The 15,377-nt window shown below is 48.0% G+C and overlaps 1 protein-coding gene and 1 long non-coding RNA gene across 5 annotated transcripts; one reads left to right on the forward strand and one right to left on the reverse strand.

Moving 5' to 3' along the window:
- Nucleotides 1–1,560: 1,560 nt before the first annotated feature.
- Nucleotides 1,561–7,181, forward strand: LOC114602644 (uncharacterized). Of its 4 annotated transcripts, XR_013393564.1 has the most exons (3): nucleotides 1,561–2,468; nucleotides 2,665–2,804; nucleotides 2,984–7,181. It is a non-coding gene; the product is annotated as an uncharacterized LOC114602644 (long non-coding RNA). The 4 variants fall into 4 exon arrangements; XR_013393562.1 differs by having other exon boundaries at nucleotides 1,561–2,804; XR_013393563.1 differs by having other exon boundaries at nucleotides 1,561–2,804; nucleotides 5,009–7,181.
- Nucleotides 7,182–7,942: 761 nt separating this feature from the next.
- C7H2orf68 (chromosome 7 C2orf68 homolog) lies at nucleotides 7,943–13,913 on the reverse strand. Its single transcript, XM_028741098.2, has 4 exons — nucleotides 13,417–13,913; nucleotides 11,980–12,095; nucleotides 11,574–11,725; nucleotides 7,943–9,161 (listed from the first exon to the last, which is right to left on the reverse strand). Exons 1-4 carry the CDS (start codon nucleotides 13,896–13,898, stop codon nucleotides 9,039–9,041), a joined length of 873 nt encoding a protein of 290 aa, XP_028596931.2. The 5' UTR covers nucleotides 13,899–13,913; the 3' UTR covers nucleotides 7,943–9,038.
- Nucleotides 13,914–15,377: the final 1,464 nt, after the last annotated feature.

Raw genomic sequence — 15,377 nt, forward strand, 5'->3', positions numbered from 1 at the left:
CTAGTAAGCTTGATCTTTATTGATCTGCTGTAGCAGGGTGCTCCCCTCACTCACAGGAAAGGAGGAACCCAGAACAATGCCACACAAGGCCTTATAAAGACTTTTGAAAATGCCACCCTGTAGATCAAGACACAGGTGGCGCTGTAGGTTAAACCACAGAGCCTAGGACTTGCTGATCAGAAGGTCGGTGGTTCGAATCCCCGCGATGGGGCGAGCTCCCATTGCTCAGTCCCTGCTCCTGCCCACCTAGCAGTTCGAAAGCACGTCAAAGTGCAAGTAGATAAATAGGTACCGCTCCAGTGGGAAGGTAAACGGCGTTTCCGTGCGCTGCTCTGGTTCGCCAGAAGTGGCTTAGTCATGCTGGCCACATGACCTGTACGCCAGCTCCCTCAGCCAATAAGGCAAGATGAGCGCCGCAACCCCAGAGTCGGTCACGACTGGACCTAATGGTCAGGGGGTCCCTTGACCTTTACCTAGATCAAGACCACCCCCAGAAACATCATACATACATCACAGAAGGGGTGTAACCTTAGACCACCCTTCAGATACATCATACCTACATCACAGAAAAGGTGGTCTAAAACAGAAATTTGAATGTTGTTTTTCTCCTGTCATTGTTTATCTCCTGTCTGGCAGGTTACTTGACTGGATTGCCTGGGGAGCCTGGCCACTCTTTTGTAATGATAAATACTTAGTTCCTGGGCCAGGTCACAGGCTCACACCCTATTCATATCTTAAATGTGTCCTTAAGACAGGATTTGTGAGGAAAGAAACAATGGGGAGGTTTCCCACTTTGACCTTGCAGAGAAACAATTTGCTCAAAATGAATCAAAATGGTTCCAGGTTGGTCTTCCTGTGCTGATCTATGTACGTGCTTGGTGTGTACACTTATGAACATTACCATATATCTAAGACCTCAAAATTCCTATCACATTATGCACATAGATCAGAGCCACAATGCCTTACTGTTTGGGGAGCATAACTAGAAGGTGATCTCCAGACTTTGTTTTCAATTCTTCTTAAGTTGTTGCAGAATTTGAAAACTACACAGAGAGGTCCCTTCAGGGCTGCCCGGCATGACAACTGTTATGGACCCCCACAGACACATTCAAATCTGGCCTGGAACTGCATTAAGACCCCTAAGCGCTGAAAATACCATGTTGTTGTTTAGTCGTTTAGTCGTGTCCGACTCTTCGTGACCCCATGGACCAGAGCACGCCAGGCCCTTCTGTCCTCCACTACCTCCCGCAGTTTGGTCAAACTCATGCTGGTAACTTCGAAAACACTATCCAACCATCTCGTCCTCTGTCGCCCCCTTCTCCTTGTGCCCTCCATCTTTCCCAGCATCAGTGTCTTCTCCAGGGAGTCTTCTCTTCTCATGAGGTGGCCAAAGTACTGGAGCCTCATTCATTTCCTTTCTCTGGGGGGGAAGAATAGAAGGCAGGTACTACGACTCCCAGAAGGCAGTGGGCGAGCCGGCTCCAACCCCTCTTTCCTTTCTCCCCCGCCCGCTCCGAGGCCTCCCCATTGGCCGGCTCTTCCGACTCTGTATCTGGGCGAAGCCCGGGTCTTCTCAGCCAATGGGAGGCGAGAGTCGGGCGCGGGGGGCGTGGCAGGGCGGGGAGCCGTTGGCCGCGGCAGTTGGCCGTTGCTTCAAGATCTCGGCTGTTGCCCCCGAGCCCGGGACCCGCGAAACAGAGCCAGAGCCTCTTCGCCGCTCCCTCCTCGCGTCCTGAGGATAAAGACAGGGCTGGGGGGGGGGAAACGTATATTCCATGGCCCTTGGGGGGTCCTATGTATGATATTGTGTGTCTCCATAGCCTCTCCCTTTCACCCAGAGACCCCCGAGCCCGGGACCCCGCGAAAGAGACCCAGAGCCTCTTTCGGCCCCAGAATGAGGCGTCCCACTCGCAACAGGAAAGACTGCCGGTCCCTGCCCCCAAATGTATGGAGCTAGAAAGGGAGGCTCCGACCTCCAGGCTCCCAGAGGCAAAGTTAGGAGCTTCTGGAAGGCCTCGCATTGCAGTTCTACAGAAGAAGGCCCCCCTGCACTAGTTAGCTCGGTTGGTTAGAGCGTGGTGCTGATAATGCCAAGGTTGCAGGTTCGATCTTCGTAACGGCCACCTGCATTTTCCTGCATTTCAGGGGGTTGGACTAGAGGACCCCTAGGATTCCTTCTAATTCTGCAGGTCTGTGATTCTAACATCTCTAAGGGGGGGCACACGTCTTGCATCCCCAGCTAAAAAGAGCTAGATGAGCAGCTTACGATAACTCCATGTGGTCATATTCTGGGTGCACGTAACTGTTGCTGCACTACTGACCTGCATTTACTACTGACCTGGACCCTGTGCCTTTGGAGTATAGTCAGGCAACTGGGGTCTATAAAAAGACTATTAATCTTTGGTCTATGGTGTAACCCTGCAGGACTCTTCAACCAAACGTTCGGCCCCTGTCTCCGGATGGGAAGAGTAAGTCCAAGGTGCAGGGTTCTTGGTGTTGGCCAGGGTTATCCTTGGGCCTTCTCAAGTCTGGGCTGGTTTGTTTTTCTTCATTAAGAGTTTTTTTCTGGGCTGCTTAAGCTTTTTTTTCTTTGGTGTTGCTTTCATTTCCTCTTTTGTAAGAACAACTTGGACGTTTTTCTGATCTTGTCTGCTCAATCTCTAGGAATTTCCAAAGAGAGGAATTTTTGAGCAAGACACCTGCTGAAAGTTCAGAAAGGGGAAGTGAAGGCGAAGGTGCCTGCAGCTGCTGCTCCAGACCCAATGGATGCCTGGAAAAGTACAGGACAAGTGCCTGGGCAGCAGGTCGGTACAAAGATAAGAAGTTTATTAGCTTTTGAAGACTTCTTTGAAAGGAGTAGCTGAACCCAGAAGGGCATGTTTTCTTGGTAATGTCTAGCCACAACTCCCAGTCATGCTCTTCAAGAGGCATCACATAGAAGGGGTACAAACACTTTGTTCATTTTTTGTGATCTGTCCCACAGGCCTCTGTTGGCAAGAAATGGCAAGCTCTCAGAGGGGAGCCTTCGCCAATTCAAAGTGGCACCTAAGGGGATGGAGAAATCCATGTGTTCGAAGAGGTGAAAGGGATTGGTTCTAAAATCACTGAAGAATGCCTTGTATTTGACGACTTGGCTAGCAGCCCCAGGCAACCAGGAATTTCATGCAGGTGACTGAGCAGCCAGCTCACTTGATTTCTTGGCTAGCTGTTAAGGAAGAGTACTCTTATCTCATCCGCAGTCATCACAGAAACACAGTGGACTATCAGAGTGTCTCTCCTCCACCATCCTTCATGGAAGAAGCCACTTTTTTGCTGTGTTTCCATGCTGACTTTGGAGGAGGGGTTAGATGATCTCCGGCGGGCTAGGGACAAAGGTGAGAGCTGTTTCCTAGTTCTGCTGGATCGCTCAGCGGCCTTTGACACCATCGACCATAACATCCTTCTGGACCGTCTAGAGGGGCTGGGAGCTGGGGGCACTGTTATACGTGGTTCCGCTCCTTTCTCCTGGGCCGTGTCCAGAAAGTGGTGGTGGGGGATGAGTGTTCAGACCCCTGGGCTCTCACTTGTGGGGTGCCTCAGGGTTCTGTCCTCTCCCCCATGCTTTTTAATATCTATATGAAGCCGCTGGGAGAGATCATCAGGGGGTTTGGGCTGGATGTTCATCAGTATGCAGATGACACCCAGCTCTACCTCTCCTTTAAATCAGAACCAGTGAAGGCGGTGAAGGTCCTGTGTGAGTGCCTGGAGGCTGTTGGAGGATGGATGGCGGCTAACAGATTGAAGTTGAATCCTGACAAGACAGAAGTACTGTTTTGGGGGGACAGGCGGGTGTGGGGGATTCCCTGGTCCTGAATGGGGTAACTGTGCCCCTGAAGGACCAGGTGCGCAGCCTGGGAGTCATTTTGGACTCACAGCTGTCCATGGAGGCACAGGTCAATTCTGTGTCCAGGGCAGCTGTCTACCAGCTCCACCTGGTACGCAGGCTAAGACCCTACCTGCCCGCGGACTGTCTTGCCAGAGTGGTGCATGCTCTGGTTATCTCCCGCTTCGACTACTGCAACGCGCTCTACGTGGGGCTACCTTTGAAAGTGACTCAGAAACTGCAATTAATCCAGAATACGGCAGCTAGACTGGTGACTGGGAGTGGCCGCCGAGACCACATAACACTGGTCTTGAAAGACCTACATTGGCTCCCAGTACGTTTCCGAGCACAATTTAAAGTGTTGGTGCTGACCTTTAAAGCCCTAAACGGCCTCAGTCCTGTATACCTGAAGGAGCGTCTCCACCCTCATTGTTCAGCCCAGACACTAAGGTCCAACACCAGGGGCCTTCTGGCGTTTCCCTCGCTGTGAGAAGTGAGGATACAGGGAACCAGGTAGAGGGCCTTCTCAGTTGTGGCGCCTGTCCTGTGGAACGCCCTCCCATCAGATGTCAAGGCAATAAGCAGCTTCCTTACTTTTACAAGGCATCTGAAGGCAGCCGTGTTTAGGGAAGTTTTTAATGTTTAATGCTGTACAGTGGTACCTTGGGTTGCAGACGCTTCAGGTTACGCATTTTCGGGTCGCGCACCACACCGAACCCGGAAGTGCTGGAACGGGTTACTTCCAGGTTTCAGCACTCGAGCATGCCAAGTGCTAAATTGCGCTTTGCGCATGCACAGAAGCACAGAGTTGCGACCCGTGCATGCGCATATGTGGCGCTGCAGGTTGCGAATATGCCTCCTGCACGGATCACATTCGCAAAACAAGGTTCCACTGTATTATGTTTTTAATATTTCGTTGGTAGCTGCCCAGAGTGGCTGGGGGAACCCAGCCAGAGGGGTGGGGTATAAATAATAATAATTAAAAAAATAATAATTGCTATGAAACTCACACGAAATAAATACATTCTTATCTGGTGCTGACCTTTACATGCTGTAAGATAAAAGACTTATGGGAAATGATTTATAATGAATTAAAGAAAATGTTTAAAAATACATTTGTTAAAAAACCAGAAGCCTGCCTTTTAGGTTTAATACGGGAAGTACCAAGAGAAGATAAAAGACTTTTTATGTATGCAATGGTGGTGGCGAGAATGTTATTAACCCAAAAGTTGAAAGAAGCATTACCAACAAAGGAAGAATGGCAGACAAAATTGATGGACTATGCAGAAATGGCGAAACTGACGGGGAAAATCAGAAACCAAGATGACCAAATATTTGTAGAGTGTGGAGTAAATTTGTAGTTTATTTAAAAAACACAATTTAAACAGTTAAAATCATTGGAAGCATTATAATGACATTTGCAATGTGAAATTGATTGTGATAAATCAGGAATACATAATAGTTGGGAAAAGTGTAAGATGCAAAAAATTAATTTTTAAAATTTAAGAACCCATGGGAGGGGGGAAGTCAGAAGATTCAGAGAACCTTGTTATTGGATATATGTGTGAGAGATAAGATGTATAAAATTGGAAACTAATAAAAAAATCATTAAAAAAAATATGTGTTGGTGCTGACCTTTAAAGCCCTAAACGGCCTCCGCCCAGTATGCCTGAAGGAGCATCTCCACCACCATCATTCAGCCCAGACACTGAGGTCCAGCTCCGAGGGCCTCCTGGCAGTTCCCTCACTGCGAGAAGCAAAGTTATAGGGAACAAGGCTGAGGGCCTTCTTGGTAGTGGCACCCGCCCTGTGGAACGCCCTCCCATCAGATGTCAAGGAAACAAGCAACTATCTGACTTCTAGAAGGCACTGAAGGCAGCCCTGTTTAGGGAAGTTTTAAATGTCTGATGCTTTATTATAATTTTAATTTCACTCATTAATACTCAGTGGATTTTCCATGGTCAACATTTGGTGTTTGGAATCCATTATTATTGGAAATTGGACTTGGTTGCCAGTAGTTCCTCATTCATATTAAAGTGGGGGGTTTTTTTGTGGGGGGTGTTGTATGTTCACTAGGCATTCAGACACCTCTTTATTGTCAACAAATTGTCCATGGTGGTTTCTGACTAGGCAGAAGCCAGATCCCTTTTGGGTTCCCCTTGGCAAGGCCTGCATCATACGAGGCCGGTGTAACATGGAGCAGGGACTTCTGGGTGGCTGCCCCTGTTTTGTTCTGCATTGCTAGGGGTTGGCCTTGTATGATGCAGGACTCGCCAAGGGAACCCAAAAGGGATCTGGTTTCTGCCTAGTCAGAAACCACCATGGAAAGTTTGCCAATATCTAAAGGTGTCCAAACGCTTAGTGAACATACAACACACACACACACACACACACACACACACACACTTTCATATGAATGAGGAACTAGTGGCAACCAAGTCTAGTTTCCAATAATAATGTGGTGGAGGCAGGGATGGTGTCTCCAGTTCTCTGACATGCTGGGTGCTTCCCCACAACAGGAAGTTATTGAAGAGGAGCCGCTGGCATCGCTCTCAGTCTTACACCAAGCGATGGAAACCATAATCCGCATGACGCAAGTATGGGGAGGTACTTCTAGTCTCCCGACAGCTTGTCACTGCCCCACCTATTCCTGGAACCTCCCTTGCTATACCCTGCAATTGTACCGATTCACCAGGCACTATTTCAGTCCTCTGCATCACAGCGAGTAGGGAAAAAAAGAGAGGGGCAGGGCTTCCCCCAAAGCTGTAGTTTGTTAAGGGTGCTAATAGTTGTTGGGAGACACCCCCACCCCCTAATTCTCCTCCCAGGGCTACAATTCCCAGAGCTCCTGGGAAAGGAGGATTGTCTGCTAAACCACTCCTGGGAATTAGCTACATTAGTCAAATTATGATGTTTTAAATGCATTTTAACACTGTGGCACCAGATGGTGTTGCAGAGATGAAATCGCAACTCAGTGGTGTACGTTATATGTAGGGCTGTCTCTGAACACAGTTCAGACACTTCAGTTAGTGCAGAATTTGGCAGCCAGGTTGCTCACCGGGGCAAGACGGTTTGAACATCTTACACTGATCCTGGCCTGACTGCACCAGCTGCCAATTAGTTTCTGGATCCAAGAGGAAGTCTCAGGTCCAGCCGCTCGTCTTGCCTGAATTGGTGCAGTGCCAGTCCACAAGGGTTCAGGCAGTGACCAGCAGGGTAGATGATACAAATATTACAGACGTAAGCTCTGAGATTCAAAGAGCAAAGAGACAGTCAACAAATACCTGAACTTGTTTCTGAGGTATTTGCTTCTCTCTTTTTTTAAAAAAGATATTTATTAAGATTTTCAAAGTATTACAAAATGAAAAAAGAGAAAAGAAAAATACAAAATAAAAATAGTTAAAAACAATTCCATCTTTCCATTACTTATCTTTCATTTGCTTGTTTCCCGGACCTCCTCACACCTCCCTTTTTTTTGTATTCCAATTCAATTTGTTAATTCAGCAAATCCTTTCCCTCTTTGTTTATCATAATCTTTAATCTTAAAATATTTTAACCTTAAATTTTAACCTATTAATAATGCATTTTTTAATATTCCTTATAGCATTATAGCAAAAAAACACTTTTATCCAACATCATTCTAACATTCATTAATTTCTGAGGTATTTGCTTCTCATCTACCCTGCTGGTCACTGCCTGAACCCTTGTGGACTGGCACTGCACCAATTCAGGCAAGACGAGCGGCTGGGCCTGAGTCTTGGCCTCCAAGTCCACTTTCCAATAATAATAGATTGCAAACACCAAATGCGGACTATGGGAAATCCACTGAGTATTCATGAGAGTGAAATTCCATTATTACCCCTCTCTCTGCTGTGTGTCTGTGTGCCTCCACCTCAAATTTATAAAATCCCTTCTCCTTTTAGAACTAGCTACTAGGCTAGATGAACAAGTAGGCTGCACTGGCAGAAATAAGCTTCCTGTGTTTCTATAGGCAGCTAAATCTCAAAGCAGATTTATGGAGGATGCTGTAAACTAGATACTGCATTATATTTGAAATATAAAAGGAGACAAAGAATTGCATCAGGAAACATAGGCAGGCAGAAATATATTTTCCTTCCAGAGGAAGGGTCATGGGAGGATCAAAGCCCTTAGAACAAATTCCAGGATTCTCTTCTTAGCTGCAGCAAAGGACTAATGCGAAACAGCAAGTTGCATGCGTTTATTAACAATCATGTGGCGTGCTTTTCAGAAGATTTGTTGATGAAAAGAGCACTGCAGAACAGCATCCCTAGCCCCAAGAAAATCCCGCCAAATGTTGGATGAAACCCAGTCAATTGCCCATATCCTAACAACATAAATGAAAGCTAAAAATCAACCTATGCAGCCCTATTTTGAGGGGAAAGAGTCTACAGGCAGAAAAAATATGCTGTAGAAAGGACATGTCTAATTCCGAACAAGGCTTGTTGACTCCAACAGCCCCCTTGAAGTCAAATACCTTCTGCATAATGCAGCACAGGGACCAGCAGCCCTCCAGTGCTCTTGGAAGACTGACTTGCCAGTCCCACCCGAGAGATGCTGGGTCAAATCACAATCACCCTAAGGCATTCCAGCTGTAAAGTTGTTTATGTCTCCTGCCCAGACAAATTGCAGGGAACTAGTAAGTGCTCACCCAAATGCTACGACATGGGTCCAAGCACTTTTCACCCACAGAAAGATTGCTGAGCAACAATATGAAATGTCCCCCTTGGTCTGTATTCACCTAACACCTAGAGATACAACAGCCAGCAGTTTGGCTAATCCCAAGAGAGGGGAGACAGAAAGTTTGACAGAAGGTTTGGTCATGAGCCAATTGCCCAGGGCTATAACGGAGACGTCTGACCAAGTTTCAACTGGTCTGCTTCTTTCTGTGTAGGTCTCCAAGAGAACGCAAGCTGTTCGCAAAAGAGATTCTCCTACTGCTCCTCCAAATCACTCATCCAGGGCGCAGTGTCTCAGCTGTGTCTCAGGAGGAGGAAGCTACAATGGCCAGTCCCACCTTGTGCCAGGGTTCAGCTAATTCCCTGCCCCTCTTAAAGGCTTCAAACCAACAGCTATGGGACATGTCCCAGTGGCCCCTTCCCAGAAAGTGTTTCCCAGGTAAGCATTAGCAAACAGCACAGGCCTCCAGACGAGTCCCTCAGCGCTTCACCCGCCGCTTCTCCAGCTCCTCCTGCACCCGCTGCCTCAGGGCCTCACGCATAGCTGGTTCCAGCTGGTTCTGAGCACTGACCTTCTCGGCTACCTCATCAGGGTCATTGTCCTATGTGAAAGAAGGAAAGGCCCCATTAAAAATGGCAGGTTCAAAACATCTACATTACCATGCGCAGGGAATGGGAAACCACTAGGCAGATTTCCGAAAGCAAAACCCTTTGCACTCCACCCTGTGGCTGAAAAGCCTGTAAGCTACGACTGCCATATGTCCGGATTTTGCTGGACATTACCAGGATTTCAAAGGCCGAATTGATGTCTGGGGGGCGTTTCCAAAAGGTGGCACTTTGTCCTGGATCTTAAGCAAGTCAATCGAAAAATCACGTTTTTTTGGCATTTTAGGGTTTTCCTTAAAAAAAGGTCAGTAATTTTGGTGGTTTCACAAAAAGAAGCCCAACAATTTTGGGGTGTCCTGGTTTTATGTAAGCCAGCCAGCTTCCTAAGTACTGTTGATTTTGTAAGCTTTCCCAGGCAGCTGAATAGGTTTCTGCCATATACATCCATTTTCTATGGTTTTGAATCTTCTCTTCCGTTGTTGTTTTTAACAGCTTTGGAACTATTTTTACCTGTTTTTATTATATTTCATAAATCACCTTTGGATATATGTGGAAGGTTATTAATACATAATAACTACAGGCATGCCTCCATTTACACAAGTTCTACTTGCACACAACCGCAGATGCTGGGAAAGATAGAGAATCATACCAGAAAATGGCGGAAGAGAGCTGGAGAGTCCTCATGACTCATGAGGAAACCCTCCTCAGACCTGAAGAGGACACTGTGGTGGAAGAAGCCCCAAACAGGCCTGGGGTGCAGAGGGGCTTTATTTAGGCTGCTCGGCTTCCCTGCCTAACAGCTGATGTGTGGGGTAGTGCAGCTGCTGCTGCAGTTTTCCCGCACATCCTTCAGCAAGCTCCAGAGCTTCAACTCTAGATATTTTTGTCTGGATTAGGGAGAACAGGGGAGATGGAGGGAGAGGGGGGTGGAGAGCAGGGGAAAACAGGCATTTAAAGTCTTTATAGAGGGATCTCCCTATGTTGTGCGATTTCACCTACATGCACGGGGACCCGGAATGTAGCCCCATATAAAAGGAGGGATGCCTGTACTCTTGAGTGGAATGAATGCATTTCTTGGGTGATTTGCAAACTTCTGTTTGAAGTGCACTATTTTGGCCTAACCTAGTGCTAAGCTTCGGCATGACAATCTATTTTTAGTAACTTGAAACTGTAGTTTATTTTTGTAAATGGAATTAACATATTTACTGAACTTGTATTACCGTATTTTTCGCCCTATAGGACACACTTTTTCCCCTCCAAAAATGAAGGGGAAATGTGTGTGCGTCCTATGGGGCGAATGCAGGCTTCAGGAGAGCCCCAGCACCAGCCCCACAAGGTCGGGGGACAGAGGGAGGCGGAACGCCGCCATCCCGCTGTCTCCTGAAGTGGTTTGGAGGCTGACGGCGGGGAGACCCCGCTGCCAGCCCCGCAAGCTCCGGGGATAGTGGGGAGGCGCAGCGCGTCTTCCCGCTGTCCCCGGACCTGATCTGAAGGCGGGCGGCAGGGAGAAGAGCGCTTCTTCCCGCTGCCTGCCCCACAAGCTCCGGGGACAGCTGGGAGGCGCAGCGCGTCTTCCCGCTGTCCCCGGACCTGGTCTGAAGGCGGGCTGCGGGGAGAAGAGCGCTTCTCCCCGCTGCCGGCCCCACAAGCGCCTGGGGGGGAAATAAAATTGTTTTTCTTTATTTCCCCCCCAAAAAACTTGATGCGTCCTATGGGCCGGTGCGTCCTATGGGGCAAAAAATACGGTACTTGTTATATTTTTTATTTTCATGTAAGAAAAGAAGAATAAAATGATGGTTCTACATAGCAGTTAATATATAACTATATTCCGCACAAAAATCCCACAATCTCAAAACCAAGATCTTAAGATACATATATTTAGGCTCAGAAGCAAGTTCCTTTTGGTCCTTGAAAGTGTGCTTAAGACTGTAGCTTTCAATTAGCAAAAGTCTTTCCATGCAGTACTATTTAAAATGGGTCCTACTTCTCTCAGTGTTACTGGAATCAACTTCCCATTTCCTCCATTACTGAGACCCATCCTTTAAACAGTAATTTCATTCCCCCCCCCCCCCCAGATAGGGCAATCCTTCAGTTTACTTTTTCTTTCATTTTATTTTGTGTTTTAGCAGTAAACATGCAATGAAATTATTAAGATGAAGAACAAAGGACAAAACTATGGACAGTGGTGTAGCGTGGGTTGTCAGCACCCGGGGCAAGGCAAGTAATTTGCGCCCCCTAACCCGTGGAGCGCGCCCCCCAGATGTTGCGCCTGGTGCGGCTGGCCCCCCCCCCTGCACCCCCACGCTACGCCACTGACTATGGATCTGGAGGAAGAGGCCAGGCAGCAGACATGATGGCAATGCAAAAGGAAACCCAGGTTTGCCCCAGCATGTCACCCAGTCACATACCTGGTGTACAACAATGGAAGTGATCTTTCCACTGTCAGCCTCATATTCCAGGCAGAAGAGAGCTGGTCCAGAAGAGAGCTGGTCTGGTTCTGTACTGGAGCTGCTTTCACTGGATCCCTCATACTCCAGGCCAGATATGGTTTCAGCTCTACCTGAAATGCAAAGAGGAAATAGCAAGGGAGGCAGCTGTTTGTCTTGCTGTTTGGTATCCACATATAAAATGCGGTCCCAGGAAAAGGTATTCACATCTTGGCCCCATCCTATTTGTGCCAATAAAAGCTTCAGCAGAACCTTCAAAGGGCCCTGTTCTTTGAAGCACGGAATATGGACTCCTGACATCTTCCTTTGCCAGAGTAATTGTTACAACAACAAAAACATGAGAAGATGGACAGTTGATTTAACTCACTTCTTCGGCAGGGGTGATAGACCTGCTGATCTGGTTTCTTGGGCCTGGCTGGGGCTGGTGTATGCCTCTTCTTTACCTTTTCCTTAGCTTCCTTCATCTCCTTATCATAGTCATCCCTGGAGAGGAAGTGGGAAAACAACACAGTCTTTTCATAGGACACTTTAGAGTCTTCCCACAATTGCTGGGAAGAAATCTCATGTGGTACTCCAGACCTGTCAAACAGTCCCGTCTCCTCACCAATAAATCCTTTAAAACAATTTCATGTAATATTTTTATTGCTAAAAATTCCAGCTTCATTTATACCCAACCCAGGTTTGGCCAAAACTTTGTTCCCTTTGAGCGCAATCCTGCAAACAGTTAGAAAAGGAATTAACTTGTCAGTTGATACATTTTATTATTACAATAATCGATTAAGGTTTTGCAAGATGAGCAACATCTTTCCCTCCACTGGCTATGAACACCCAAAAGAACCCTATAGGACACATGTTCAGAGACCAATCCAAGTGATTTCAATAAACTTACTCAGAGTCTCAGATAAATGTTTTCAGAAATGAAACCTACTTTTTTGTTTTTACTATTTAATAGCTGTGTAATTCTCTGCATGTGTAGTTAGTAGTAAAGCCCACTGCATTCCACAGGACTTGCAACACAATCCTTACCATGTCTACTCAGAAGCAAGTACTACGCAATTCAATGGGGTTTACTCCCAGGTAAATGGGAGCAGGCTTGCTGCCTTATTCCCTCGGATTTCTATGTAAGATTTCTAAGTAGGATTGCGGTGATAGTATTGGACTGGATTTCAGTCGTGCTTTTTGTATGCAGACAGTTCCATTGTTTTAGCAACAGCAAAAACTGCAAAAGAAGACCAATGACTTATATTCCATACATACCTAGAGAAATCAACATAATATCTCACTTTGATTTTGAGAAAATACTGACCTACCTAACAGGGCTGGCATAAGGTACTGAAATACCACCTGGAAAATGCAACGATCACCAAAAATGGAATTATTCAAGCTGGTGTTATTTATCGCACATTGCAATAGTTAACAATAAAAAGAAGGGTGATGCAGCACAACCGAAGAAGGGTGTGGTCCTCATCGTACCCCAAATACCTGCGAGTAAGACCCGGAGACTGAGCCGGAAGTCTCTGGCCCCAATCTCCTTCTTTGCCATGAACTCACCCAAACAACTACTCCCGGCCACAATGGCCTACTTTACGGGGTTGTGGTGAGCATTCAAACAAGACGGGCCTCCCAAGCGAGGTCTCCTAGCCATCGCTTTCCTGCTGCTGCCGTTCCTTCGCCCCCAAAGAAGAGAGGGCGGCCGGCGGGAGCAGCAGCAAAGCCCCCCTGGAAGTGGGGCGGGCCTCGGCTCGGACACGCGGGTCCGGGGCTCCGCGCTCCCCGCTGGGCGCAGAAGCTCCCGCGCCCGTACCTGGCGATCTGGTTGCGGCGGATGTGCCGCACGAAGCCGTGGCTCATATCCAGGCGCCCTCCCGGCCGGCAGCTGCCCCAGGCCGGGCTCTCCCGCGCCGCCCGCGTCCCCGCCGAGTCCATCGAAGCCGGCCCGCCTCCCTCTCGGCCAACGGAAGCCTCCGCCGCCAGGCCCCCAGGAAGGCCTCCGCCAGGCCCGGCGCCGCCTTCTCCGCTGGTTGGCGCGGGCGGCGGGAGCGGGGTGGGAGGAGCCCCCGAGCCGGCCGGGCCGAGCCAGGAGCCCCCGGGCGAGCCCCGAAGCGCGGCAGGCCCCGCTTGCCAGGCCCTCGGGGCAGGGACCCGCCTCCAGGAGCTCCAGGGGTCGCGAATTTTTCCCCTCTGGGCCGCACTTTCAGAATAGAAAGTTGCTTCTTGCGGCACAGCGAATTTTCTTAGGCGTAAGAAATACACCTTGCCAACAAAGGTCCGTATAGTTAAAGCCATGGTTTGCCCTGTAGTGATGTATGGAAGTGAGAGCTGGACCATCAAGAAGGCTGATCGCCGAAGAATTGATGCTTTTGAATTATGGTGCTGGAGGAGACTCTTGAGAGTCCCATGGACTGCAAGAAGATCAAACCTCTCCATTCTGAAGGAAATCAGCCCTGAGTGCTCACTGGAAGGACAGATCCTGAAGCTGAGGCTCCAAGACTTTGGCCACCTCATGAGAAGAGAGGACTCCCTGGAAAAGACCCTGATGTTGGGAGAGATGGAGGGCACAAGGAGAAGGGGACGACAGAGGACGAGATGGTGGGACGGTGTTCTTGAAGCTACAAACATGAATCTGACCAAACTGCGGGAGGCAGTGGAAGACAGGAGTGCCTGGCGTGCTCTGGTCCATGGGGTCACAAAGAGTCGGACACGACTAAACAACTAAACAACAACAACAAGAAATACATTGGATACAATAGCTAGCGCCGCTTGATTGTCAAAAGTATCCACTTGATGCTCTTGCTCCCATTTTCAAAAGATATCTATACATATTGTGCAAATAATAATAATAATAATAATAATTGATACTTACTATACACTACACCAAAATATTTAAATGTTTAATTGAAACTTCCTGCCACACTTCGCATCCTCTGCCGCCTCCTCTAAAGCAGTGGTGTCAAAGCGGGTGGTGGGTTTACCTAGAGAGGGACATAGGCGTAGCAAATTTAGGTGCCCCCCTAAATCCATAAAAATACATAGCTGGGGTTCTGCCCCCCCCCCAACAAAAGGCCTACCCCCCCCAAATCCTGGATACGCCCATGGGGGTTAGCGCTAAGGGGTGAAGGGATGCTGGAGGTATAAATGACTGCCGGGCTGTGAAAAGCTGGTAGCCCTGGATCGAGTTCATCAGTTTTGTCAAATTAAATGAAATAATTTTATTGGCTATTGAAGAAACGTGTGCAATTAATTGTGACTGGTTTTGAGTTTTGTCACGCTGTTATCTTCCTTAGGGGGTCGTGCAAGGAAACCGCTATTCTAAAAGATGCTTTTTACAGAGGAAGGCCCTGGGAGGTGAGTTTAGAAAGTCAAGGGTTGAGGACGGCGGCCCAAAAAATGTTTGGGAGCCACTGCTAGAAAGCGCCAGGCACTGCAATTGGAACAAAAGCGGCTGACATATATCCAGTACTAGTGCAAGTGCAGCAAAATGTTGCAGCACGGAGAGCTCCTGTTCCGTCGCTGTAGCCATTAGCTTTGCCTTGCAAGCCAAAGCATCAAAGGGCCTTTCATGCAACGCCTACAAGTCTTAATTTCTTATGACAGCGTTTTGCTAGACCCCATCAGATGCAGCTTTGAAAGACGAGCAGGCAAATTCTCGGAGGCTGTGCTCCAAGCCACTTGTCTGAGGCAGGCAGCCTCTGCAGGGCACCAGCTTGGGAAAGGCTACCGCTTTGATATCTTTTTTTAAATATTCATAAATATTTTTATGAATAA

The sequence above is a fragment of the Podarcis muralis genome, chromosome 7, assembly GCF_964188315.1.
Source record: "Podarcis muralis chromosome 7, rPodMur119.hap1.1, whole genome shotgun sequence".
NCBI classification, from domain to species: Eukaryota; Metazoa; Chordata; class Lepidosauria; order Squamata; family Lacertidae; genus Podarcis; species Podarcis muralis.

Coding starts and splice junctions, on each gene's coding strand:
- C7H2orf68 (XM_028741098.2), bottom strand. CDS start 13,898: ATGGCTTTAACTATACGGACCTTTGTTGGCAAGGTGTATTTCTTACGC. Junction 11,726..11,979: donor CTATCACCCCTGCCGAAGAA/GTGAGTTAAATC, acceptor TTTGCATTTCAG/GTAGAGCTGAAACCATATCT. Junction 9,162..11,573: donor CTTCCATTGTTGTACACCAG/GTATGTGACTGG, acceptor TCTTTCACATAG/GACAATGACCCTGATGAGGT.